The sequence below is a fragment of the Phyllostomus discolor genome, chromosome 5, assembly GCF_004126475.2.
Source record: "Phyllostomus discolor isolate MPI-MPIP mPhyDis1 chromosome 5, mPhyDis1.pri.v3, whole genome shotgun sequence".
Taxonomy (NCBI): domain Eukaryota; kingdom Metazoa; phylum Chordata; class Mammalia; order Chiroptera; family Phyllostomidae; genus Phyllostomus; species Phyllostomus discolor.
Window position 1 is genome coordinate 154591684 of NC_040907.2, and position 25691 is coordinate 154617374.

Genomic DNA, 25691 nt, shown 5'->3' on the forward strand with positions numbered 1-25691 from the left:
GGGACTTGAGCTAAGGACGGCCCAGTCTGGCTGACACAACAGTGCCCTCTAGAGGATGGACTAGGCCCAGTCACCACCTCAGACTCAGGGCCCCCAGCTCCTCCCTCTTCCCACCCAGCACTGACTACAGACAGAGGCCCAGCTGACCGTCTATTGGAAGGACTTTATTTAAGTATACTGGGCCCCACCAGGCAATGTGGTTTGTGCGAGGCTGTGCGAGGGTCAGGCTTGGGCTAAAAGAAGGGAGGTGAGCTGGTTAAGCACACTGCACTCCGCGGGTTGCCACGTCGCTTTCACACACACCTGCTGCTGTGGCCCACACCTGGCAGGGCCTTTGGTCGCTGGACGGCATGGGGAGAATACTGCCTGAATCGGGGGTTGGGCAGGTTTTGGTGTCAGGTGAGGGTGCCGGTGAACATTTGCTAGCTCCAGCTTTGTACCATCTGGGCTTAAGGGCCTTTGGACCACTGCTAGGCCAGCCCAGTCCAGGGCGGGCGCCTGGTCTCACTGGACTGGCGATAAGCCTGAGCCCACCAGCTCCTGGCCCCTAGGTCTGGCCTCCTCCCTCCCTAACCAAATGAGCCCCAAGTCAAGAATGGCACCAAACCGGCCCAGAGGGGTCTTCTCGTCTCTACAGCCTAGCCCGTCAGGTCAGCTAGAGTGGGAAAAGGCAGCTCGGTTAATTTCGCCTCTCTCTCCAACCCTAAGGGGGCCAGATACCCAGCACTGCTCCTTTGCTAGGGCCTCTGCTGAAGAGCGGTTCTGCCTCCTGTTTCAGAAAGCTCAAGCAGCGACCGGCTTGTTGGTTCCGGGGCAGTGAGCACGTGGAAGAGGGAGAAAGAAGGAGGCTGGCGGGAGTGTCTTCGTGTAGCTCAGATCTCGCACGGCCTCAGCCTATGGCTACTGTCGGTTCACCCACAGCAAGGGGGCCCTGGAGCCTACACTGAGCTTAGGTGCTGTAAACATTAGTGTTAAAAGGGTGACTGGTCGGCAGGAGACAGTGAGCTCCCTCCCTCCAGTCTCCATTCTGAACAAACACTTCAATAAATAAAATTGAAGATGGCATTATCCAAGGATGAAAAGCAAGTAGTGGGGCCTGGAGCCAGTAGGCTCCTTAAACTCTCCAGAGACCCCCCTGGATGGGGGCTTGGGGTTGGAACACTAACTCTCCCGCCAATCAGAAGTAGCATTACTCCCGCCCTCCTCAAATGCCCAGTGTGGTCCTGGCTCCAGGTAGAGTTAAGGGCATCCTGCCTCTCCTGACCTTGGAGTCTCAGCAATAGCCCTTCCAGCTTCCCAGACCCAAATGGCGATCAAAACCGGACAGCAGTCAACCCCGTTTCCATCCTCAGTCTGTGATCAGGAGGCATCAAGAACAGAAATGGTGAGCAAGGGAGGCAGCAGCTGCCATGGGCCTCAGGGCACCCTAGGGGTGGGGTGGGGTGGGGTGGGGGTGGGGCTTGTCCAGCCTGGGAAAGGCAGCAGCAAGGTGTTCAGGGTTAGGTCTACCTCCCTCTGTGTCCCTAAGGTAGTAAACATAGTCCCACACAGCCAGGCAAAGGCCCAGCAGACGAAGGAGTGGGGCCCTCTGCCGGCACTCTTCCCTGTCAGGGGCCAGTTAGTGGTCAACCCCAGGCCTCAGGCCGTCACCATCACGGGTAGTTCATCGTCCTTTCTGGGCCCTGGGTTTCCGGGGCCACATGGCACTCGCATAGGTGCACATACTCGTACCCACGCACACACTCACACACACAGGCAGTTCCTCGCAAACACTCCAACTCAAGAAAGCGAGTTTTAAAGTGGAGTTAACTTCAGAGAAAGGTGAAGATGATGTCCCAGCATTAGAAGGTTTTCCTGTGGATGGACCGGGCACCGTCTTCCTCGTATTCCTTCTTGGAGACCCACATCTTCTTAAAGGTATCCAGGGAGGCGAGGATAGAGCCCCTGGGGTAGAGGGAACCAAAGGAACACCGTGAGAAAGAGAGCGCGGGGGTCTGCGTCCTGCTCCACCCTTCCCAGAACCACCACTCACCCAATCCACGTGGAATACAGTCTCTCCTGAGGCGCCGATATCTGCAAGGGCGGGGGAAACGGAGTCTGAGACACTCAGCCTCCCCCTCACTTTCCCCTCCGACCCCCCCCTTCATGGCCAGTTCTCACCACCAAGGCCCTGGATGCATTTCACACAACAAGGCTGTGTCCCTTTGGACCCTGGGGCCTCTCCGGGGGTACTGTGGTGAGCTGGACACCCATCCTGAGAAACAGCTTTCTAGCAGCCCTAAGCCCGATTCCCAGAAAGGCTGGGGCTCCCGGGGGAAGTGGGACGCAGACTCCAGGGCAGGAATCACACTCCTTCACCCAGAACCCTCCTTTCTCAGGCAGGCTGCCCCCTGGCCCCCTACCCCCCGCAGTCACTAAGATGTTGGACCCGTGTCACAGCAGAGGAGCAAAAGTCAGCCTCCTACCAATGTCACAGTCTCCCTGAAAGATCACGTGTGGGGCCCTCAGCCTGGCACCCTGCCCCATCTGGGCATCACAACTGTCCCCCTTTTGTGAAGACGGGCACTCTGGCAGACATTGGGGTCAGTGTGGAAGCGGGAGCCAGCCGGCAGCGAGGCTACTCCACACGCGCTTCGCCCCCCCCCCCCGGGCCCCAGCCCCACCCAGTCCCGCCCAGCCCCACCCGGCCGGCTCCTACCCTGATCTTCACGTCTTTCGGAGCCAGTTTCTTCACTTCACTCAGTAGCCTGTCACCAAAACCTGAATGAGCAGGAATGGAGAAGCTCACATCAGTCCTCTGAGCATCTAGGCCTAGCACGATCCGGAAGCTTCCTGGGGCAGGGCCCCGAGAGCAAAGACCAACCTTTGAACAGGGTGGAGCCTCCCGAGAGCACGATGTTGGAGAAAAGCGTGCGCCGCAGGTCCATGTCGGACTTCTGGATGGCAAACACCAGCACCTCGTGGATGCCCTCGCTCTCCTCGCCAATCAGGTCGGGCCTGAACAGGAGCTCAGGGGCCCGGAATCGGGAAGGACCAATCTGCAGGTGGAGAGCAAGCTTCAGAGGCTAGGACAGGGGCCGAGGTCCCTTTGGGAATGGGGGTGGAAGAGGCCCCTCTTAGTAACCAGGGGGCTATGAAGGCCAGGCTTAAGAAAGACCATGAATGTCAAGGGCTTCCAGCAACAAAGATACGGTTCCTAGGAACAAATAGGGAACAAAAAGGAACAAACAGGGACCCTGGGAAACTGGAGGGAGGAAGCTCCTGGGTTTAATCCTAGCCCTGGCATTTCCCGGCCGGGGGCCCTTTGGCATTAACACGTGGATTCATTCATTCATGGAAACACCTTCCCATCACTGGACGTCCGGGGAGAGGCATCTCGGCCTCTTCTGTGCTCACGCGGTGAAGGACAGCACTAACCACCCCCTTCCTACCCTATCCTGACCTAGGGCAGTGCCTCTGGTGCCTGCGCTCCTCCCACAAGAGAAGCAAAGTCCGGGCCACGCCTCGGCGGAGACAGTGCTGCTCAAGGGCTCCACTGCCCTCGGCAGGGGCTGGAGGAGGGTGGGGACATCAGACTCCAGCTCGCCACGGGGGCTCTGTTTGGGCCCAGAGCTTTTGGGGGCCAGAGGGCACTGACGGGAGTGGTCCGGTCGCCTACCTCAATGGTGCTGCCGTCGGGCAGGTAGTACTGAGCCTTCTCTGTCTCCAGTGTCTCATCCTTCTGGGGGTTTATGGACAGGTAGCAGGCTCTCTGTGGAACCAAGCGCGAGTCAGGCAGGCAGGAACCCTGGCACCTACTGGTCGGAGTCCCTGGGGACTGAGGTGCTGCTGCAGAAACCTGCCCGCGGCAGGGATGGCCCTAACGGTCATTAGAGCTGCTGCCCTGGAGTGGAGGTGGGGGGGTTCCGTCAGCGTTCACTGGGGGGTGGGGGGGGTCAGGGTGTGAGTCCCACCTGTCCCACCTTCCTGGTGGGCGAGTGTGGAGACATGGCTCTCTGGACCTGGGTCTGAGACCACAGCCTCATTTGAACCCAGTCTCAGGCCTCTTACGGTTCTGGCCCCCCCATCCAGCTCAGAGGTTAGCCTACAGCCGCAGGTGGCAGGAGGCTTCAGTTTACTCAGGAAGAAAGAATGTATTTCAAACTCAAAGGTGAGAAAGAACACAGGTAACTGGTCCAAGAGGTGTGACAAACATAATGATCACCGTCACCCAGCTTAGAAATAGAAGTGGCTCCCTGTCCCCTACAAGATGGTAGCTCTTTGGGAAGGCAAGTCTGCCAGTGGGGGTGGGGGTGTGCGGCTGGAGACCCCGCAGCTGTCAGGACGCCTGGCTGGGGAGAGCAGAGCCCAACCCTGGTCCCCAGGACAGAGCTTCAATTCCTCCAGGCCCTGGAGGTCCTGGATGCTCTGTTCCCTCTCCCTATCCCCTCCCCGGGCCCAGGGGGCAGCACTCACTTCTTTTATGGCCTTGACAATCTCGAACTCCGAGGATGAGTGGAAATCATAGCCCTCCTTACGCAGGTAGAGGCGCAGGAAGCGAGAGACGTCCCGGCCGGCGATGTCGATGCGCATGATTGAGTGAGGCATGGCAAAGCCCTCATAAATGGGCACGGCGTGGGTGACGCCGTCCCCAGAGTCCAGCACCACCCCCGTCGTCCTGCCGGTGGCATAACTGGAACAAAGGAGGCAAAGCATCACTGACCTCTGCCTCCTCACTCTGGGGAAAAACTCACTTCTTTTCGAGTTCGGTGTCGGCTGAACAAATGCTGGGCCTGCCTTTCCCCAGGGCCTCAGACTCCAGGGACTGAGCCTGAGGTGCCTGTGCACTGAAGCAAGCCAGAAAGACCTGAACGAAAGGAGCCAATCCCCTCCCAGCTCCCTCCCCGTGTGCGGAAGAGCAGGCCTTCCAACCTCAAGAGATGGCCTGGCCTTCAGTGGTTTCAGGGACCCGGCCCGAGGGGCAGTTCACTCTCTGGAAAGGACAAAAAAACCCAAATGCCTCCAGGGGCTGGGCAGGAAGAATAAATGAGAGTAAAGGACAGTAGGAATATTTTCACTTCCACCAAAAACCATTTCCCCACATGACTCTCTAGGTCTGTCCTTGGTGTTGTCCTTTGGTAGAGACAAAGGGACAGACATTATTTCCGTGGCAGGAGGGGGAGAGCCTCACAGTGTCTGACAAACAGAACGGACACTGCCCTGGTGCGGGGAGGACGGGGAATGGAGAGTATGTGGTGAAGTCACACTAGCAGACGCTGCCATGGCAGCTGCCACTGCAGCTGGTATCCTGCCCTACACGAATGCCAAAGGACTGCTGTCCCCACCAGGGGCCGGGCTGGCCGGCCAGGCTGCTACTCACAGGCTGAGCACAGCTTGCATGGAGATGAAAAGGGCTGGCACGTTGAAGGTCTCGAAGAAAACTTCAGCAGCGCGTTCTCGATTTTTCCGAGGGTTTAGAGGTGCCTCTGTCAGGAGCACAGGATGCTGGTGAAAGATGCCCAGACCACAGTCAGGGTGAGGCCAGACCCCACCCCTTGTTAGCAGTGGGGTAGAAGCCCCTGCGCAGCCGGCCAGGGGGCCTGTGTCAGCCTCCCTCCTAAAAAAGGCAAGCTGGGCCCCTCACTGACCCCGGCCCGAGTCAGCACCTCAACCTTCCAAAGCCACGCCCCTTTCAAGTTTCACTCTGTCTTCCCCTCCTTTTCTTTCAGTATTCTTACCTCCATGCCTGTGTCTCCATATTGTCAAGAAGATTTTGCTAATAAACTCTTGGAATTATTATGATAAAATAATAAACTTTTTTTCAAAGTTGAAAGTTAAACTTCAATATTGAATGTACTTTCAAAAAACACAACATATCCCTCCCCTTGGAAGCTCTGATACACCTAGCATGCGCATGTTCCCTGGTGTTTCTGAGTGGACGGTTAGTCCCTAGAAGTCGAGGAGTGTAGGCTCTGCAGTCTGAGAGACGTGGCTTTGAACCCCAGCTTTACTTGACTCTCTACTTGGCTTCTTTGCACTTGTTCTCGTGTTTGTAAACTGGAGACAGTGCCACCTCCATCCCACAGGCGTGGCGTGAAGATGTGCAGGAGCCTGTCCTGAAGGCACGCGGTCTGATGCCTGGCACACAGTAACTCCCAAACCCTCCCGGCGGTCATCCTCACCTTCCCTGTCTCTGGGGCCAGGGTTCTCACCGGGTCCGCACACCCCACAGGGCTGCCCTGCGCACAGGACCCTCACCTCCTCTGAGAACGTCTGCAGCTGGTCCTTAGAGTAGACGTACTGCCAGATGCGCTCCATGTCATTCCAGTCCTTGACGATGCCGTGCTCCATGGGGTACCGGATGGAGAGCAGCCCTCGGTGCTCCTGGGGACAGAGAGCAGGATTTACGGCGGCAGCCGAGCTGTCGGCTGAGTTGGCCAGTGGGTCCTGCTCTTCCAGGACTGGAAGTTCCTACCCTGCAGTCCTCACCCTGGGCTGAGGATGGGCACCCATTTATTCTCTCAGTCTCTCACTGCACAACTGTAAACTGCTCTCGCTGCCCAATCAGCAAGCAAAGGAGAGGGCTTCTGCATCTCCATGGGCCCTTGCTGCCCCTAGGGCAAGTGACAAGAGACATCCTCTTCACTGCCTGATCCCAGGACGGAACCCCTGGCTCCCGCTTCTGGGCCTCACTCAGTGCTTGGGGCCAAGACTGGCAGCTACGGCTCTGCTGTTCTGCTCCTAGAGGCTGCCTGAAGGCTCTGCCAAAGTGTGTTAATTAACTCATCCCCAGGGGACCCGAGCCAGGCTCTGTCTCCAATCCCTTTGCCAAAAAATAACCAGGCCCGTCCATCTGATCACTGGCAAAGGAGTGACAATACAGAAGGAAGGCAAAAGCCCTGTTTTCCCGACTGCTCTCCGTTCCCCAAGTCAGGGTCTGAGATTTTCCTCCCCAAACCAGAAGCTGTTCCTGGGAGAAATAAACTATGAGGCCTAGGATGAGAGAGCCAAAGGGGACATTTAAAGGGGAAACCACTCCTTTTACTCCTGGCTACGCTCCACTGCTGGGACCCTGCACCCGGGAGAAAAGAAGAAGGCTTCTGTTGGCTCGAGCACTGGGCGTTACCTCAGCTTTGGGGCCGATGAAGATGTCACCTTCGAGGGCTCCTGCCATGACACGGACGTGCTTGGGTCTGCCGACACTACAAAAAAGAGTGGGGAGGACTGTCACTTTCATTCTTTCTTTTTTGAAAGATTTTATCTATTTTTAGAGCGAGGGGAAGGGAGGGAGAAGGGGGGAGACGGGAACATTGATGCGAGAGAGAAACATCAATCAGTTGCCCTTCACACGCCCCCAACCAGGGACCTGGCCCGCAACCCAGGCATGTGCCCTGACTGGTAATTGAACCAGCAAACTGGCAACCCTTCAGTTTGCAGGCTGGAGCTCAGTCCACTGAGCCACACCAGCCAGGGCAGGACTGTCACTTTTCATTTCACAGCTGAACACGTGGCAGATCACAGGAAGGATGGAGAGAGGCACATCCCCGGACAGGAAGCAGCGTACTCAGTTCTACTGTGACTGTCCTTAAGGGGTGAGCTTACAGTTGATTTGGATTTTCTTCTCTCTACTTTTGGCATTTCCCACAATTTCTACCATGAACATGTACTACGTTATTCATAATAACTTTTATTATGTTGAATATATTATTTAATAAGTTATTAAAATAAATTCTAGAGGATTCAATACCTCTAGTTCTTCTCTGTCCCTGATATGTTATGTGGACCAAGACAGACAAGGAAACAATTTCTAAATGAATGGTTAACTCGGAAAATTTTCGTCTCCTTAGCCCCCCGCCCAGGCCTTCTACTCAGTACAGCTGTGCCCCGGCAGCCGCGGCAGAAGGCCTCCTTTCCTCCCACGTGAAGCCCCTTCCGCAGGGCCTGTGCCCTTCCTCCTCCCACCTGCCGTCTTCCCGCCGTGGGAGGGACGCACCGAGAACCTCCTCCTCACTCAGCTGGTGGGTGTGGTTTAACAGTTAAACCCCATCCTGGGTGACAGGACGATTTGAGAAAGAGGGCCCCATGAAGAGGCAGTCACTGACAGCAATGAGTTAGCAATGATAATGTTTTGGGCATCAGATAAAATCTAATTTTAAAAAGAGGCCTCTTGCCAGTGCCTCCCAGACTGTACCGCGCAGGCAGCGGTTTCCCTGGCCCACTCGGAGAGCCGGCTCTCGTCCTTCACTTGTTGCTCTGAGCGCCAGGGCTGACCCGAGTGCCAGGTCCCCTCTCCCTGAAAGATGCGGGACTGACCCCCAACAAAGCCGGCCAACTCTCAACCTTCTGGGCTACGGACTGACTTACTAGTTCGGAAAGCAGTATTTGGGGATCTGATCACCAGCGAAACCAGCTTTAATCACACCAGATCCCTGAGGAGAGAGGAGAGAGAAAGAAAAGTCAGAAGCATCACAACAAGAGGAGATGTATATCATACAATAAGTAAATGGTTCCACTTTTGTTTTAAAAAGAGAGAGAGTTTATAGCTGTATATATCTACTGATACGAGGTCTGTCAGAAGGTGTCCAGCCATGTAATATGAAAAATAGAGACACTTATCGAAGAAGATACAAGATACCAGAAACACTGTACACGGGACAATGATACCTCAGTCCCCTTCAAAGTAGGCGGCACCTTGGGATCTCACACAGTTCTCCCAGTCGCCATCCGCTGCTCTGCTGTATTTTCCTGAATCTCATCAACAGTCTGAAATCTCTTCTCTTTCAAGGGTGATTTTAGTTTTGGAAAAACCCAAAAGTCACAGGGCGCCAAATCTGGGCCGTAGGGGGGCTGAGTCACCTGGATGATTTGCTGTTTTACCAAAAATCTCTGCACGAGATGTGATGCATGAGAAGCTGCCAATCACTAGTTGCCCATAACTGCGGCCTTCTAAATTATCTGACCAGTTTCCACCAAAGAATGTTCAAGCTTAATGCAAAATATGATGCTGATTCGTTGCTCTACTCGCTCAATCATTTTGAATGTGACGGCCACACAGTACACATGCTCACTCAAATGCATTTACTGCCCCCACTGACTAGTTCAGTGAAGTCATCATTGTTCACACATGCACATTGCAGTCCACTCTCCTTGGCTGCCAGGTTACTTCGATGTCGCGCAAACCGTTCATGTTATATTAACAAAGGCTGGACTTTTTCCACAGACCTGGTGTAAGCATCTGTATAGTGAGTGCATGCCAAAGGGAAGGAAGTGGGACTGGAGAGGGTGAGGAGAAATTCCACTGTACACTCCAGGTATTATTTTATTTTTCTGTATTCTTTGACTTTTCTACATTGAACATGTTTTACTTTTGGCATTAAAAAATATTAATAAAGGGACTAAAAGGAGAAAAGCTGAGGTGAGAAGAGGAAAGTAGGTAGAAGCTCCGAAGCAGCCAAGTTCAGGAGCACAACCCAGGTGGGAAGGGCGCATGGCACAGTCACACGGCTGCGGGACGCCTGCACTCTCCTGGCCCTCCAGGGTGCATATGACAGCCCCCACCACGAGCGCTGCCATGGAACGTGCATTGTCTGGTTCTCACCACAGGGGCAGATCACTTTGCTTTGTAGGGGGTTTGTAGTTATTGTTGTTGTTGTTATTATTATTATTATTATTATTATTATTAATTTTACCATGCTTTGTTTCGCTCGTTGGTCTCCTAAGTATCCATAAAGAACACGGAAACCCTAAAGCATTGTCTGAGAAGAGAAGGGACCCAGCATTACAATCCTGTCGCTCCAGTCCGTGGTATGTTGGTTGGGCTCAGGCTAGTATCAGAGATGCTGATGGGGGCAGTCAGATGCTTTTCAGTCAACACTGACTCCCGTGCACACAGATGCCAACTCCACGCAGGGCAGCTGTTGAGGCTTGACGTTGTTTGCAGACACATCCCCTTCTCTTCCTTCTTAACTCTTCCACCACCATAGCTGATAACCCTTGTCCTTCCAGCCCAGCACCTTGCAGCTAATTGGGGCAAGCCTTTTCCAGCTGCCTGTCCACCACTTCTCCTAGGGTAGAGTGCGATATTTCCAGAATCCACACAGCAAGCAGTAAACACATTAGGAGATGCTAAACAGACAAGGTTATCTTTGCACCAAAGGCTTCCCAGCAATATCCCTGGCTCCCTCCCTGTCTCTCATTCCTGCTCTCCTATAGGAGAAGGGGTTGAGAAGGGCCATCCTGGTGCCTGGCTCTGGCAACACAGGAAGGAAGGAAGAAGTGGCTGAAGGACAGAGAAAGCAGTAAGTTGAGCAGGGCAAGCCTGTTCTCTAAGACAGCAGGAACCTCTGCCAACAGAAAAGAGAGAAAACAGAAGGTAAGTGCAAACTCATCGGCCTGGGCAGAAGAGCAAGAGGCCTGGAAAAGGCGCAGCTGGACACTGAGCATGGAAGGAGAACTGGCCCAGGAGCTCTGGGACAGCGGCAGGGACACTGAGAACCTCGCCGTGCGGGAGAGCTCCAGGGCCTGTTAGCTCCAGCTTCCTTGTAATTGCTCACTGCCTTCACCTGGGTGTGGTGATGCCAGCAGACTCACTGGATCTCCTGGCAGAGGTTGAAACAAGAAGAGTAAAGATGACACCTGTACTTCAGGCTCTAAATATTTTTAAGATTATTTTCCTGGATATTTAATTCTGAGCTTACTAGCAAAAGGACTGGAGTCAGAATGACAAGGCAGATTAAGACGTCAGGTTCATTTCTTCCTCTCTGCCCCTCCTAGCAGGGCTGTAGCAGGCCCAGTTCAGGTATCACTGCCTTCCTCCCGAAGAACAGTCCCCAGATGGGATTAATTCTCCTCCCATTATCTCATAAAACCACCATTACCTGTACCATGAGGCAGCATGCATTTCATTCTGCTTTCTATTTGACTCTATGGTTTCCTTTTTTTCTTCCTCTTTTCAGCCCACGTTCCTCAAGGACAGAGACTTTATACATCAGCAGTATCTGGTGTTTGTAGGGTACTCAGACAGATGCTGGCTGACTAAAGTAAAAATCAAGCTCAAATGCCTGGCAGATGATTTCTAATGTATGGAACCTGAATGAGCAGCTGGAATGCCAGGAGCCCCGGGCAGAGGCGGTGCAGACAAGGCCAAGGCCTTTTGGGTAATGATGCACAAGCCCCGGGAACCAGACCCAGCTTGTCCGGCAGCCTCACGAGCTGGCTCGCCAGGCCAGCAGTCAGGTGAAGAATGGGTGGTGACCGGGGAGGCAGTTTCTGCCCTCTGTGTTGCCAGAGTCAGGCACCAGGATGGCCTGTCTCTCTGTTCTGCTCAAGTCATACCATGAGATCATATAAAAAGGTAATGTTGGCTCCTTTAACAGTAGTTTAACGGGAACTGTGTACCTGGCAAATGGGCTACCACTCTCTTTGTTATTCACTCAGGCAAAACCAAGTAAACGAATGCCTTGTTCAGGCTTCTTAAGAAAGTAGTCTCACTAAATATTTGATTTTTGAGGACTCGAATTTGCCACCAGCCACCTCCGACCGTTCATTCCCCTGCTGCAGGCAAACCAACAGCAACCCCCTTAGCAAGGCTCTCCCAGGGCCAACTGGCCTATGGTTTGGGCGACCTCTATCCAAAACACTCTTGATTATTCTGGACAGGCTGGGAAGGAAGCTAATTATCTCCCATTTTATTGACTGATTTTTTTTTTTGAGAGAGAGAGACAAAGCGAGAGAGATTTGCTATTCCACTTATTTATGGGTGCACTGGTTGTTTCTTGTATGTGTCCTGTTCAGGGATCGAACCTGCAGCCTTGGCCTATAGGGACCACGCTCTAACTTAGCTACCCAGCCTCTCCCACCCAGGAAAAGGATGCCAAGAGGTGGAGCCTCAGATTTAAGGACATTGGTGGCCCATTTTGGCCCAAAGACATACTATGTTTGGCCCACAGAGTACTCTTTTAAAAACAACTTTATTAAGATAAAATTCAATTTACCCATTTAAGGAGTATAATTCAGTGATTCTTAGTATATAATTTTCAAACTTTTTCATTATCCCAAAAGAAACTCTGTACCCATTAGCAGCCACTCTCCATCCTCTCCCTCGACTCCCAGCCCTAGGCAATCACTTACCTACTTTCCGTATCTATAGACCCGCAAACAACTTTTACATTAATTTATGGCAGTTAAAAATTGGAAACTGCATATGAAATTTAAAATTTCTGACTTCTCTTGAGTAATCATATCTGGTAATACCGGGCCTGCATTCCCGCATGGGGGCCCCTGGCGGGACTGAGAAGCAGCTGGGCCTTTGGTCGGGCATGTGCAGCATGCCCTCCGGATTCCTCACCCCGTCTTTAAGGCTGCCCTCCTCCTCACCCTTTATAAGGCTCCTGCTGGGCCTCAGCAGGCGCTGAGTTTAAGACCCTATTCTAGGCATTCCCAGGAAGTAACTCATGGTGTTTCTCCTTCCACATCATATCTGACTTCTTACGCTCAGAGCACCTGGCTTGGTGTGAAGCACATCCTTGGGTGTCCAGATACACATAATGGAACGGTGAGACTGCCCTACAAGGCACCTCCTCTCCACCCTTTCGGCCAAGCTAGGGTCAGATTCTGGCTGAAACTGTACAACCAACAGCTTTAATGTCACACTGAAAGGGACTGTGTTAAGTAAATCTACAGTCTTGATTTCTTCAGCTACTTCTTAAATTAAGTGAATCAGCAGATCTGAAGAGCTGGTTACAAGTGGTAAAACAAAAAATTGGGATAATTCGTGAAATTTGAACATTGACTGGATATTTGATGACAGTAAGGAATTATTGTTAACGTATTAGGTTTGGTAATAGTATACTATGTTTTTAAGAGTGTGAGAGACAGAAGTAGGTGGGAATGTAATAGTTAAAAAGACTGGCCAAGAGCTGATAACTGTTATACTCAGGTGATTAATATGTGGATATATTTTATATTATTCCTTTTCCTTTTGTTTGAGATTTTCTATAATAAAAAGAACTCTGGCTGGTGTGGCTCAGTGGATTGAGTGCTGGCCTGTGAACCGAAAGGTCTCTGGTTCAATTCCCACTCAGGGCACATGCCTGGGTTGCAGGCCAGGTCCCCAGTTGGGGGCATGTGAGAGGCAACCAATCTATGTACAATCTTGTACAGCAATGTTTCTCTCCCTTTCTTTCTCCCTTCCCTCCCCTCCCTCTAAAAATAAAGAAAGAAAATCTTTAAAATAAAAGAAGCACTAGCAAATAAAATCCTAGCACTTAAGCGAAAATTCAAAACACAAATACTACACACACACACACACACACACACACAATATAATGTCACGGATGGAAAGGAATATGTCCATTTTATGATTATAGTTGCTTTTAGGGTTACTTCTGGAACAGAAGGAAAGGGTAAGATTGTGAAGGACTATACAGAGCTTTCAATTATACCTGTAATATTTTATTTCCTAAAAAATAAAATCTGAAGCAAATATGGCAAACGTCAACATTCATTAAATCTGGTGGGAGACACATGCTACATGGGTGCTCATTGTATACTTCTTGGAATTCTTCTTTGTTTAATGTATCTCATTTTTTAAAGAGGGGCCGAAGTGGCACAACACTGCCTGCAGCAGTGAAACTCTTATCTTACTGATGAGCTTGTGAAGATCTGATGCCCTTCCTGCATTTAGACCCACACAGTCACAAAGGCACTTTTAAGACTGACCAGATGCTGATCTGTTTTAGGACAGAACATAACGGTGATCTAATCAAATTGCTGAAGTCCTCAAAATGTTACCCAGGAGCTTCCCTCCTCTTGTATTACTATTGTATTGTATTATACTGCACTGCATGCCTGCCTTTAGGAAAATAACATGTTTAGTTTTTAAAAATACCTATCACTTATTGCTGTTACTCAAGTACAGGAATACACATGCCTGCCCCCCATACACACCCCCTCCATTTTCTTCATTAAATTCTGATGAATAGGTTTGGTGTCGGAAAAGGATGACAAGAGCGGCCAACAATTGCCTTAATACTGGGAAAGACTGTGAACAGATAATTAGGCTGTTCCCTCTTTTCCCTGCTTTCTTTGTTCTCCTTTCTTTTAATTACACTCTTGTTAGCCCAGAAATAAAGTTGTAACAACACATTAAGCTGTGGAGCTGTTAAATCTGCTAGAGACACATTATTCTCATAAAGTTGGCTCCCATATTTCAAATAATGTTTCCTACCCATCCTTCACTGTGAAACAAAACTCTTCAAATGTCAGACGGCAAGAGGTTGCAGATGCTCCATAAATCCTAATGAGAAAATGACTTAAGTTCCTCCTACTTCACCTTGTGGCAGAATTATCTGGCATCATAAAGGAAATATTTTCCCAGAGGAGGAAAAAACAAGTCAATTCTTTAAATCTTAAAACTGAAAATGCACCACTGCTTTGATGCATTTCAAATACACTTCCAAGAAAGAGAAAGGAGAAACTAAGAAGCATTTATAGCCTTAGTGACATTAAAGAACACGGCTGGAGATGGAACTTCTGCCCCACAATTCAAGAAACAAAGGATCTGGATGGACAGACTGCTTCTTTTGTATTGCTGATGAAAAAAAAGAAACTGCCAATTTCTATTTTTTCCCATTTTATTTTTTAAATTTTTTATTTATTTACTTTTAGAAAGAGGGGAAGGGAGGGAGAAAGAGAGGGGGAGAAACATCGATGTGCAAGAGAAACACTAACCAGTTGCCTCTTGCACGCCCCCAAGTGGGGACCTGGTCTGCAGCCCAGGCATGTGCCCTGACTAGGAATCAAACCAGCGACCTTTCTTTCGGTTTGAAGGCCAGCGCTCTAATTACTGAGCACCCCAGCCAGGGGTCCCACTTTAAAACTATGAAAAAGGCAGATGAAGCATATACAAGCTGGGTGAAGACAGAAATAGTAGGTTTTCTGAAAATCAACATCAAGAACGAGTCCTACTCAACCTTTTGAAGTAACTAAGAGGCCCCTCCATCCTTTCTCTATTTAGGGATATCTTTTTTACTGCAATAGAGATACTCAATCATTTGTCTACCCACCCATCAATGAAATGGGGGGAAAAAAACCAACCAACCCCAAAACATTTATTGAATACTAAGTGGTGCCAGGCCCTAAGTATTCTGTGTGTGGAGGGAGGTGGGGAAGAGGAGAGTAATGGAAATTAAGGAATACCATCTTTTTCCACAAGAATTTAGTAGTCTAGTAAGTGAGACCCCCCAAAATGGAGGTGTCTCATTGAACTCAACCTTCTGCTTTCAAGGCAGAAGCCATATTCCTAAAAAAAGGGAAAGCTAACAACAAAAAAAGCACCTTTCCTTGAGAAAAGTGAGGAATTTGGAACCAATCTCAACTTGAGTCGTGGCTCAACTCACAGTCCTGGTGGTCTAAATACTGTTATTTAACCTCTCCAGGCCTCACTTTCCTGAATAAACTGGAGATAGTCATTCCCATCTACCAACCAGAGTTTAAGGTTAAATGGGATGATGCTACATGCCTAACGTCCCAAAGGCTGGATCAACAGAGCAAATCTGAGAGTTTAGGACAGACAGAATTGGCAGTTTTGCCTCAAGGGATTTAGAAGGGGCACAGAAAATGTATCAACCAACCTCAGTGGGACTAAACCTTCGAGTGTAAGGCTCTACTGGAAGAAATTCAGTTGTTTTACAATGGTCTCTCTCACGACAAATAACAGTATTTACAGTCTGTCACTATTTCCATTTGTCACTATTTATGCATTTTCTTTTTTTTTTAATTTTTGGTTTATTATTGGCTACCTTTTTTTTTAAAGATTTTATTTATTTATTTTTTAGAGAGGGAAGGGAGGGAGAAAGAGAGAAACATCAATGTGCAGTTGCTAGGGGTCATGGCCTGCAACCCAGGCATGTACCCTGACTGGGAATCAAACCCGCGACACTTTGGTTCACAGCCTGAGCTCAATCCACTGAGCTACATCAGCCAGGGCTTTATTTATGCATTTTTGTGGGGCATTAGCAAGAGGAATAATGGATAAAGTACTGGATTTAGGGCACCTCTATTGTGCAACCTTGGGCTCACTTCACCTTTTTGGGCTTCAGTTTCCTCAATTGTAAAACGACAATCAAACTTCCTGCTTAAATCATCCACCCAGTTTTTGTAAGGATCCAACTCAAATGTATGTGAACCCCCTCTGCAAGAGCTAGAGAGCCTGGCAAATATTACATTAGCAATTATTTTCACCAGCAACTAGGCGTCCCTGCTTACTTTGTCACTTTCCTCTATTCTCGACTTTTATTAATGCTGCAATTTATAATTACAGAAATAAATGAAATCCTGTGCCCATTTATGGTACCAGGTCCTCGGACCCCACCCAGATAGATACACAGCCAAGCCGCCCTGACGGCTCAGAACCTAAGTAAACTTAGCCCTTCTCCACCCGCGGGCGGGCCCTAGCCCATCGGGCTCAACCACCGAGAGTTCTGGAAGCCAATCCCAGAGCCCGGGTACCGCCCCTTAAAGAGGAGAAACATTTATAGCGACCCGGAAAACCTGCTGGGACGCAGGCCAATCACTGCAGAGGGCAGTCCACATCCGGCAAGGCTCAGAGGCGGGGTCATCGGTCAAGATGGACAGCCAGAACAGCCAATAGAGTTACCGGAAACTGTGGATGGGCGGGTGCCCGGAGCTCACAGAACGGTTAAGGCCCCTTAAGCGACCGGCCAAAGGGCCCGGCTTGGACTACAAGTCTTCCCCTTATTCATCCCAAAGCTCTCAATCCCATTGTTGCTGACTGGCTGCCGTGCCTGCAAACTATGGATGGGAGGAGGACAGAGACAGCGGCGGCTGAACCTGTATGACAGGCCAGGCCAGTGACAAAGAGCGGGCGGCCCAGGCTGAAGCCGGGAAGCGATTCCTTCAGGGAGGAGAGCATAAAACCCTTTAGAGATAGGAAAGACGCAACTCACGTTGTCGATCACAACAGGCTGGTTGGCGATCACATCGTAAGACTCCATGGCAGAGGAATCTCTCCTTCCGAGGAAGGAACTGCCTGCCCGGTCCGCTGCTAGCGCCACTGACACGCATGCGCAGACTATCCGCCGGTGCTGGACGGTATGGGAGCGGCCTGACCTCGCCTCTGAAAAACTACAACTCCCAGCAGGCCTTGCACCTGTATTAGCAGGCCAGACAGCTTCGGAGCCCCGCCTAGTTTTAAGAGACTGGGCGTTGCGTTTCTGAACGCATTGTATCCTGGGTTTTGTAGTCTCTATATAAATAGAAGGCGTCGCAGATTGATAGTTGTATTGCACACTTTGATCCGTAGTCCCTTATGGATTCGGAGAGCATGTTGAAGTATTTTCCGTAGTTCGTTTGGATTGGCCAGTAATTCGTGGATGTTTGGATTTTACAGATCAGTCCTGCCACTCCCCACCACTTCTCCTGGACAAATAAGGTGACCCTGTTTTTACTTGGCTCCATAAGACATTAATAAACATCTGTCACCTTCAAACTCTAGTAAAACTTTTAATACGGGGAAGGACGTATGACAACAACAAAGAAAAATAACTTAAATTGCATAAAATTTGCCTTTTAGAAAAAGAGTACATTTTCTATGCTTTTTGCATTTTTTTCTCTCCAATAGGTGTAAACTTTGCAACAGGCTAACTAATATTTGGTGACTGGCATTTAGAGCTACTGGTATAGAATTGACATTGACAAGTGAGAACATAGAGGTGAAGAGAGGTTATGTGACTGCTTTCAAATGAGCTCAGTGCATTTTTCTGTAGATTATTTCCTTCCCTCTTCAAGTAGCAGGAATCCTTTTAGTCAATAGCACTAGTAGTGTTCCCTTCTATTCCTGTCTCTTGGAATTTGTTTAAGATCATTGAGTGGGCATTACTTTTTTTTAAAAAAGATTTTATTTATTTATTTATTTAATTTTTTAAAAAGATTTTATTTCTTTATTTTTAGAGAGAAGGGAGGGGAGGGAGAAAGAGAGGGAGAGAAACATCAATGTGTGGTTGCTTCTCATGTGTCCCCTACTAGGCATGGGCCATACAACCCAGGTATGTGCCCTGCCTGGGAACCAAACCCGTGACCCTTTGGTTCACAGGCCCACGATCAATCCACCGAGCTACATCAGCCAGGCCGACGACATTACTTTTTGAAAAATTATTGTAAAAAGGAAAATAATTCCCAACCCAGTGCCTTAGGAAGTAAAAGATTCTCCCTATTAAGAGAGTTAAGGTAATGCAGGACAGGCCCATAGCAGATAATGAATACTGGTGTTCCTCAGGGCAACCTGCATACATCTGCCTAAAAGGCAACAAAGAAAAGATCATCGTCTAAAAACATTTATTTTAACTAAAAACATTTATTAAATAATTATCGAGTTTAAAAAAGTTGATCCTAGTTTACCTAATTCTTGCTATTTTCTGAAGGAACTCCAAAATAGGTATTTCGACATATGACCCCTAAATTTGATGGTGTGTCAGTTAATGAACATTCACAGACATAGAAAATATCCAGATTTATAATCTATTAAAACTAATGCCACACAGACGAATGAATCAATCCATTGCCAGTTATGTTTAAACCCTTGTTAAAAACCTCCGTGTGCCCTGGGTGGTGTGACTCAGTGAATTGAATGCCAGCCTGCGCACCAAAGGGTCGCCAGTTCAATTCCCAGTCAGGGCACATGCCTGGGTTGCAGGCCGGGTGCCCAGTGGGGGGTGCACAAGAGGCAACCACACATTGATGTTTCTCTCCCTCTCTTTCTCTCTTCCTCCTCCTTTCTATAAAAATAGAATAAATAAAATCTTTTTTAAAAAAACCTCCGTGTCAACAAACCAGTGACAAGTCCTTTGTCGGCCAACTGTCCCGTGCTTTGGTGGGACCCTAGCACCTTAGAAGAATGCCTCTACCTCTCTCTTTAAAACTGGGTTCCTCCTAACACTGGGGGGAGACCAAGAGCCTTGGGACGCCTCCAACACAGGGAAGGGAGGCGGGATCTATTGCCAAGGCACGCCATCTCTGTGACTGACACAGACACTAGCCAGTAGAATCTGGGATAGGGCGCGCCGGTGCCCCGCCCCCTTTAGCGCCCCGCGGCCCCCAAGGCACCCTCTGGCCTGCTCAGCCGCTGCGACGGCCTGGGCGGACGGTTTGGTGTGCGCAGGCGCGAAGCCTGGACCTCGCTGCAGCCCCCATTGCTTCGGGTAGTCGCACCTACAGGGTCCGCTTGCTGGCGCGGCAGTGCTCTCCCGCTCGTCCGCCCTCCTGAGTCGTCCCAGCGCCCTACACGCCGGGATGGCGGAGCTGCGGCCTAGCGGCGCCCCTGGCCCCACTGCGCCCCCGGCCCCTGGCCCTACTGCCCCGCCGGCCTTCGCCTCGCTCTTTCCCCCGGGGCTGCACGCCATCTACGGAGAGTGCCGCCGCCTTTACCCTGACCAGCCGAATCCACTCCAGGTTACAGCTATCGTCAAATACTGGTATGCCCTGGGCTGGGGGGAGACCGTCGCGGTGGGCTGGGAAGAGTTTAAGCACCGAGGACGAAGTAATTTGCGGGGGAAGAGAAGGAGAATGGTTAAAGCACTTGGAAGGAGGGCTTCCTGCTGCGAGGGAAGGAGTTAAGGCTCAAGTTGGGAATGGGGACAAAGGGGTTAACGGAGCCTCTGAGTTGCGAAGGATTAACGAGGGTGGGGAGGTGTTGAAGGGTTAACTGGGATTAGGAGAAGAGAGTGAATTGGGGGTGTGTGTAGGAGCCAAACGGGGATCGATAGGAGAGAGGGAACTGTAAACGTGGTGAAAGGAGGGGGCGCCTGTAGGGGGTCATTATTGGGCGAGGGGAAGCTGGAGGGGGAGACGAGGCGGAGCCTGGGGAGCATTTGAGAGGGCTTTGGAGGAGCGCGGCTGGAGGAGCTCTGAGGGCCCAAGACAGCGCTGGGCAGGGGCGAGTCTGGGGACCCAGGCTCCACTGTAGGTTAGGAGGGGAGCAACTTGTGAGCGTCCTGCTTGTGATGAGGAGGAGGTCACCTTTTGATGCTCTCCTAATGAGCTCAGACATCATATCAGTGCATTGCTTTTGTGTTCAAGTTTCACGAAACAACTTTTCCTGATAAACTTTCTGCTTACTTGGCACAGTGCTCTTCATGCAGAGCTTCCTCTAGCTCTGCAGCTGCTTTGCTGTAAGACATTGACTAGAACAGAGGCAAGGTCAGAGAGATCCATGGTTTGGCCGAGGATGGAAGGGGACCGCAGTAAATGCTGAAGACCTGGGGACTTGAATAGGGTGGAAAGAAAGCAGTGAGATGTTGAATGAGCTTCGTGGCCACAAGCTTCAGGATTTAGGCAGCAGTTTCTCAGGGAAGCTGAGCTTAACCTTTAAGTAGCTCTGTAAGGATCGAACCTGTTTACTGATGGGCTGCCCCTGGGGTAGGAATGGTCTTCTCTAGCTTCCCATTCTTGTTTGCAGCCTGTTTCTTCTGCAGCTTCTGGGCAAAACTGTGCTTATGGCAACTGTGGAAAAGAGCCTATCTTCGTGGTCTTTCTGGACCAAAAGTTGCCTGAGGAATTGGTTAGATCTGTCCAGAACCACATTCTTGCAGGCACTGTGTTAGAGGGCCCCTTCACTGAGTCTGGGAAGACTGTTCAGACAGCTGCTTGGGGTGTGGTGGAAGGGGCAGGTAGGCCTGAAGGGAGAAATGAGTGGATATCTTTGCTGGTTACCTCTCCCTTTAGGACTGAGTGTTTCTCCTCCAGAAATGGTAGAAACTAGGCTCTGTAGGACTGAGAACAGCTCCCTGTGTTGATTGGAGCATGCGAAGAGGCTGACAGTGTGAAGGGCCTGGGGACCAGCAACCTGCTCCTTAGGGGGAGGGCCATGGGGAGCAGCTTGCCTCTGGCTGGTAGCAAGGAGGAGGTGTAGCCAGCGGTACAGTCTTCCCGGGTAAGCAAGCTGTTCTTTGGTTGAAAGGAGTTTTTGAAGAGAGCTTCTGAGTGAAAAGCAGCTCTTGATAACTTAATCCCCATTCTAATTGCGCCTCTATATTTAAATATGTATTGTGATGAACTCTATTGGATTGTGTCATGAGAAAAGTGTGCCTGGCTCTGCCATGCTGTTTATTCAGGTCGCAAATTGAGTGTAAGGAGAAATTTCTATGCAGACTTGGGCAACTGTTTTTGTCACCAAGTGGCCACGAAGGATGGAGTTGTGCGTGAAAGGTATTGAAGCACATGCAAAGGACTAAGTCTGCTTTGGGCAACGCTTTTTTCCATCCTGCTGCAAGCTTGTTAAGCTAGGCAGGACTTATCTTCAGAGATGGACTAATGTAATGATGAATAAAGACAATGGCACAGAACTCTGGAGTTAGAAGTGCTACCTAGATGCAGAAAAATATAAGAGTGAATAGCCCTGCAACTGGTTCTTCCTAAGATTTAAAGGATTTTGCATAAGTAAGATCCTGAAATTAATTCATCCATGTCCCTCACGTTTGGGGTTCCACAAGACCTGTTTAGTTCTCGTACCAGGATGACCAAGGCTGCCTAGGCGTAGCTGTGGCACAAAGTACCTTGGGATTCCTTTTTCTAGGGACACAGGGCGGCTCTTTGGCTAGTGGACCCTGGTCAACAAGGACATGCCAGCTGAAAGCTGAGACTTAAGTTACCAGGGAGCAGAAGCAGAGAAGCAGAGCTGGTGCTTTGGGTCCACCCCACTCCTGCAGCTGCTGTGGGGAGTGAAGTCCGATGTTCAAGGAATTAAGTTGAGGGACGCTTGGGGTCCTTGGATGATGACATTGTTTTCTAAGTGCAAAATATGAAAATTTTCTACATACTCATTTGCTTTCCGTCAGGTCTCTGAGTAAATCAGGACTCTCTGTGCTCAGGGGTGAGGCTCGTTCGGTCTGACTCTTGGTTGGCCCCTGCAGTTGGAGTTTTAAGGTAAAGGAGCCTCTCTCCTTGATGCAGTAATTCCTGGGAGACTTGGCCAGGAAGAGGGCTGCAGTGGAGCGGCAGGTGTAACATGGAACAGTGGATGCAGTTTTGCCTCTTGTTGCTGGGTGGACTGAGGCTGAAGGAGGGGACTAGGAGTTTGCAGGAGGACACTGGAACAGACATGGAGCCTGTACTCACTACCTTCTGTTCCTGGGCTCTGCAGCTATCATGGGGTCCTTTCAGAGGTAGCTGCCCTTTTCTTTCCTCCCCCCCCTGACAAGCTGTCCTAAATCCAACTGGTTATAGAACTAGTGAAATGATTCTGCACAATCTGAGTTAAGGAAAGACATGGAGATTTGTCCTTTTTCCTAATCCACTCAGTTGAGATTCTAAGCTATTTGTAGTAACTTTCTTACAAGTTCTATAAATAACAGCATTTCCTAGCAGAGAATAAGGGTTTTTACAAAAGCAAATAATATCCTGGCAAAGAGGATGAAACCAGACCTATGGGTTGTTTTTTTTTTAAATTACTTTAAAAAAGAGGAAGGGAGAGAGAGAGACAGACAGACAAACATTAATTTGTTGTTCCACTTATTTATGAGTTCATTGGTTGCGTCTTGTATGTGCCCTGACCAGGGAGGGGATCAACATTGGCATAGGGAGATGATGCTCTAACCAACTGAGCTACCTGGCCAGGGCCCTACTGGTTTTAAATAGTGTTTTAATTGCATGGTGCTGCCATGCATGCTGGGATCACACATAATATGCCTTTTACTTGTTGTTAGTGCTCCTTTAGCATATGAACCCAATTGCAAAGTGCACTCCATCAGTGTCCTGGGAGCTGCAAACTTTCCGCAGTCTGCGGGACAGTCAGATGTATGAGGCAGCTCAAATGCAGAGTGTTTGTGGGCTAAATGCTTCCTTCCCCTGATGGTTTCCATTTCATCTGTTTCTCAAGTCTACCAGTTTCCCTGGCCATTCTGAAAAAAGCAGGATTTTTTTTAAAAGAGCATTAATTACTAAAGGGAACCCTTATTGAATTAAATCCTCAGAGTGAGATAATGACTGAGTCTCTTCCTCAACTGCCTCTCTGTTGGAATTGGGTGGGGGGGAGTTAAATGTGATCCTCAGAGGCCCCAAATAATTTAATGTTCCAGCTCTACCTTTGAGACAGCCGTCTCCTGGGGTCAACCTCCAGCTCCAGGCGCTCCCAGGGCTCCGCCTGGCTTCTGCTGCAGTTCTGTATCTTTATCTGTGCAGAGATGAGCTAACCTAAATTTGGCCTTTGTCACTCGCCTGATGAAAGACCAGCTTTAGCCTGTGGGGTGCGGGCCTGGGTCTGGAAGCTTTGGGTTTGTTTATAACAAACTAGAATTAACATCGGGCACAATATCGTCATTCAGGAATTAGCTATTTAAGAGGCAGGAGCGGAGCTGAGCCTCTGCTTCCAGCAATAGTGCCCATTGGGGATGCTCAGGATGTCTTTCAACAGAGGCCAGTTGGACTGACTGATGCACCTCTTGCCTGGAAGCATGAAATGTTTACAGGCACCATGGAAGAGAGGTAGTCCCTGCCAGCCCCACTTGGGATTGGAATTTGAAACAGGAGGAAGTAAAAGGGGCAACCGTCAGCCTGTTTTATTTCTGAAAGAAGTCCCACCTGTTGGGGATAGGAGAAAGGAGTCTGTCGTGCTTGTGGGACTGGGCAGCCTCCTGCCGGCCAGCCCTTGGTCTTATCCCAGAGAAGTGTGGCCCCCCCTGTATTTAATCTTTCACCCTAGGTTCCTCCAGTTTGGGGCCCTTTAGCTTTGCAAGCCAGAGCCCTTTAGCTTCGCACTGTCTGCATTCAGGCTCACACTGACACCCCCGCACTTTGTCTTTTACAGGTTGGGCGGCCCAGACCCCTTGGACTATGTTAGCATGTACAGGAACGTGGGGAGCCCTTCTGCCAGCATCCCTGAGCACTGGCACTACATCAGCTTCGGCCTGAGCGATCTCTATGGTGACAACAGAGTCCATGAGTGAGTGTGTGCCATTTGCCCCCCGCCGGCCCCCTTCACCTGCCTGAGCCTTTTTTTCTGAGGTTTTTCCTGAGCAGAGTGATGTCTTAGTCTTGTAGGGTTGGCACGTCTCAGGTGGAGTGCGCCAGCGTGGTCCAGATCAGCACCTGAGCTCTGCTTCTCTGGTGCAGGAGAGTGTCGACGATGAGCGAGAGTTCTAAAGCTGCCAGATTTTTCCAAGTTTGCTTTGGTGTTTGAGCTCAGAGTCTGACAGGCAGCACAGCTATGACCCAGAACTTGTGTGGATGCTTTTCATATTCTTTCTTTTTCTTTCCTTGCTAGTTTATTATGAAAAATTGTATACATAAAGCAAAGTTGGAAGAATTTTATAATGAACACTCATGTACCTACCACCTAGATTCCTCCATTAACGTTTCGTTCTACTTGCTTTATCACGAGTATGTCCATCTCTATATCCATCTCGAGTCCTCTGTCCATCTCACCTACTTTCTCCTAACCTGCAGTTATCTGTGCTCAGATTAACCACACTGCATTTTTTATCCTGGTCTTCCTTCCATTTGCTGCCCTGTATACTGCTAAATCCTACTTGCCTCCTCTATTTCTCTCTATAATCACCAAATTTGGACACATTTTAAGATTAAGATAAACATAATCAACCTAGACCCTGGCTGGATAACTCAGTTGGTTAGAGCAGGGGTCCCCATCCCTGGGTTGGGCCACCGACTGGACAGTAGGAACCAGCTATGAGCTAAGCTCACCTGAGCTCCACCTCCTATCCACCCCTGTCCCTGTTCTGTGTTCCAGGAAACTGGTCCCTGGTGCCACAAAGGTTGGGGACCGCTGGGTTAAAGCATTATTCCAATACGCCAAGAATGCAGGTTTGATCCCCAGTCAGGGCACGTGCAAGAAGCAACCAATTAATGCATAAATAAGTGGATCAACAAAATAACCAGCTCGATGTTTCTTTCTCTCTCAAATCAATAAATAAAAAAATAAACATAATTAACTTAGTAGTAAATCAGTTAAAACAATAGCAACAGTAATCATAATAAAAGCTAACATTTATTGAGCATCAATTATGAGCTAGGCATTCTTCTAATCACTTTATATGTGTATCTGTTAACTAATTTTATTTTCACCACAACTGTATAATGCTGTGTAGGTACTAATATTTGCTCCACTTTATAGATGAGGAAACTGAGACACAAAAAGGTTTTTTATTTATTTTTATTTATTTATTTTTAAAGATTTTATTTATTTTTAGAGAGGGAAGGAAGAGAGAGAGAGAGAGAGAGAGAGAGAGAGAGACATCAATGTGCGGTTGCTGGGGGTTATATCCTGCAACCCAGGCATGTACCCTGGCTGGGAATCGAACCTGGGACACCTTTGGTTCCCATCCCGCGCTCCATCCACTGAGCTATGCCAGCCAGGGCACAAAAAGGTTTTATAACTTGCTTAAGGACACGCAGCGAGGAAATGACGGAACCAGGATTCGAACACAGGCAGTCTGGCTTCAGAGTCCATCCCCTTACGACTGTGCTGTGTTGCCGCTTAAGCAATCATACAGTAGTTCTAATAAGCCACTGTAATTTTAAAAAACAAATTTTATTTCCCTCTGTACTCTTTTGAGGGAGGGGCTCTTTAAATGCTGTCTTTCCTGCTCCTCATTAGTACAATTAATTAAGAGCTGATTGTATTTCTATTATCATATCTTCTGTTTTTGCTTTCTATACTTTTTTTTTTTTACCTCTTATACCGT

The 25691-nt window shown here is 49.4% G+C and overlaps 2 protein-coding genes across 3 annotated transcripts in view; one reads left to right on the plus strand and one right to left on the minus strand.

Annotated features, from left to right (window-relative positions):
* Positions 1-149: 149 nt before the first annotated feature.
* On the minus strand, positions 150-17117 carry ACTR1A (actin related protein 1A). The gene is made up of 11 exons (XM_028513797.2): positions 16947-17117; positions 8344-8408; positions 7106-7181; positions 6238-6363; positions 5360-5484; positions 4456-4672; positions 3659-3751; positions 2864-3038; positions 2699-2760; positions 2033-2073; positions 150-1944 (listed from the first exon to the last, which is right to left on the minus strand). The coding sequence occupies exons 1-11, from the start codon at positions 16992-16994 to the stop codon at positions 1842-1844; spliced, it is 1131 nt and encodes a 376-aa protein (XP_028369598.1). The 5' UTR covers positions 16995-17117; the 3' UTR covers positions 150-1841.
* Positions 17118-19090: 1973 nt separating this feature from the next.
* The window catches only part of SUFU (SUFU negative regulator of hedgehog signaling), a 95187-nt gene continuing 88586 nt past the window's right edge, over positions 19091-25691 (plus strand). For both annotated transcript variants that reach the window (XM_028513794.2, XM_028513795.2), the window contains exons 1-2: positions 19091-19469; positions 23798-23932. In XM_028513794.2, the coding sequence (XP_028369595.1) occupies positions 19288-19469; positions 23798-23932 (317 nt within the window). In that variant the 5' untranslated portion in view covers positions 19091-19287. The remainder of the gene's footprint in view (positions 19470-23797; positions 23933-25691) is intronic.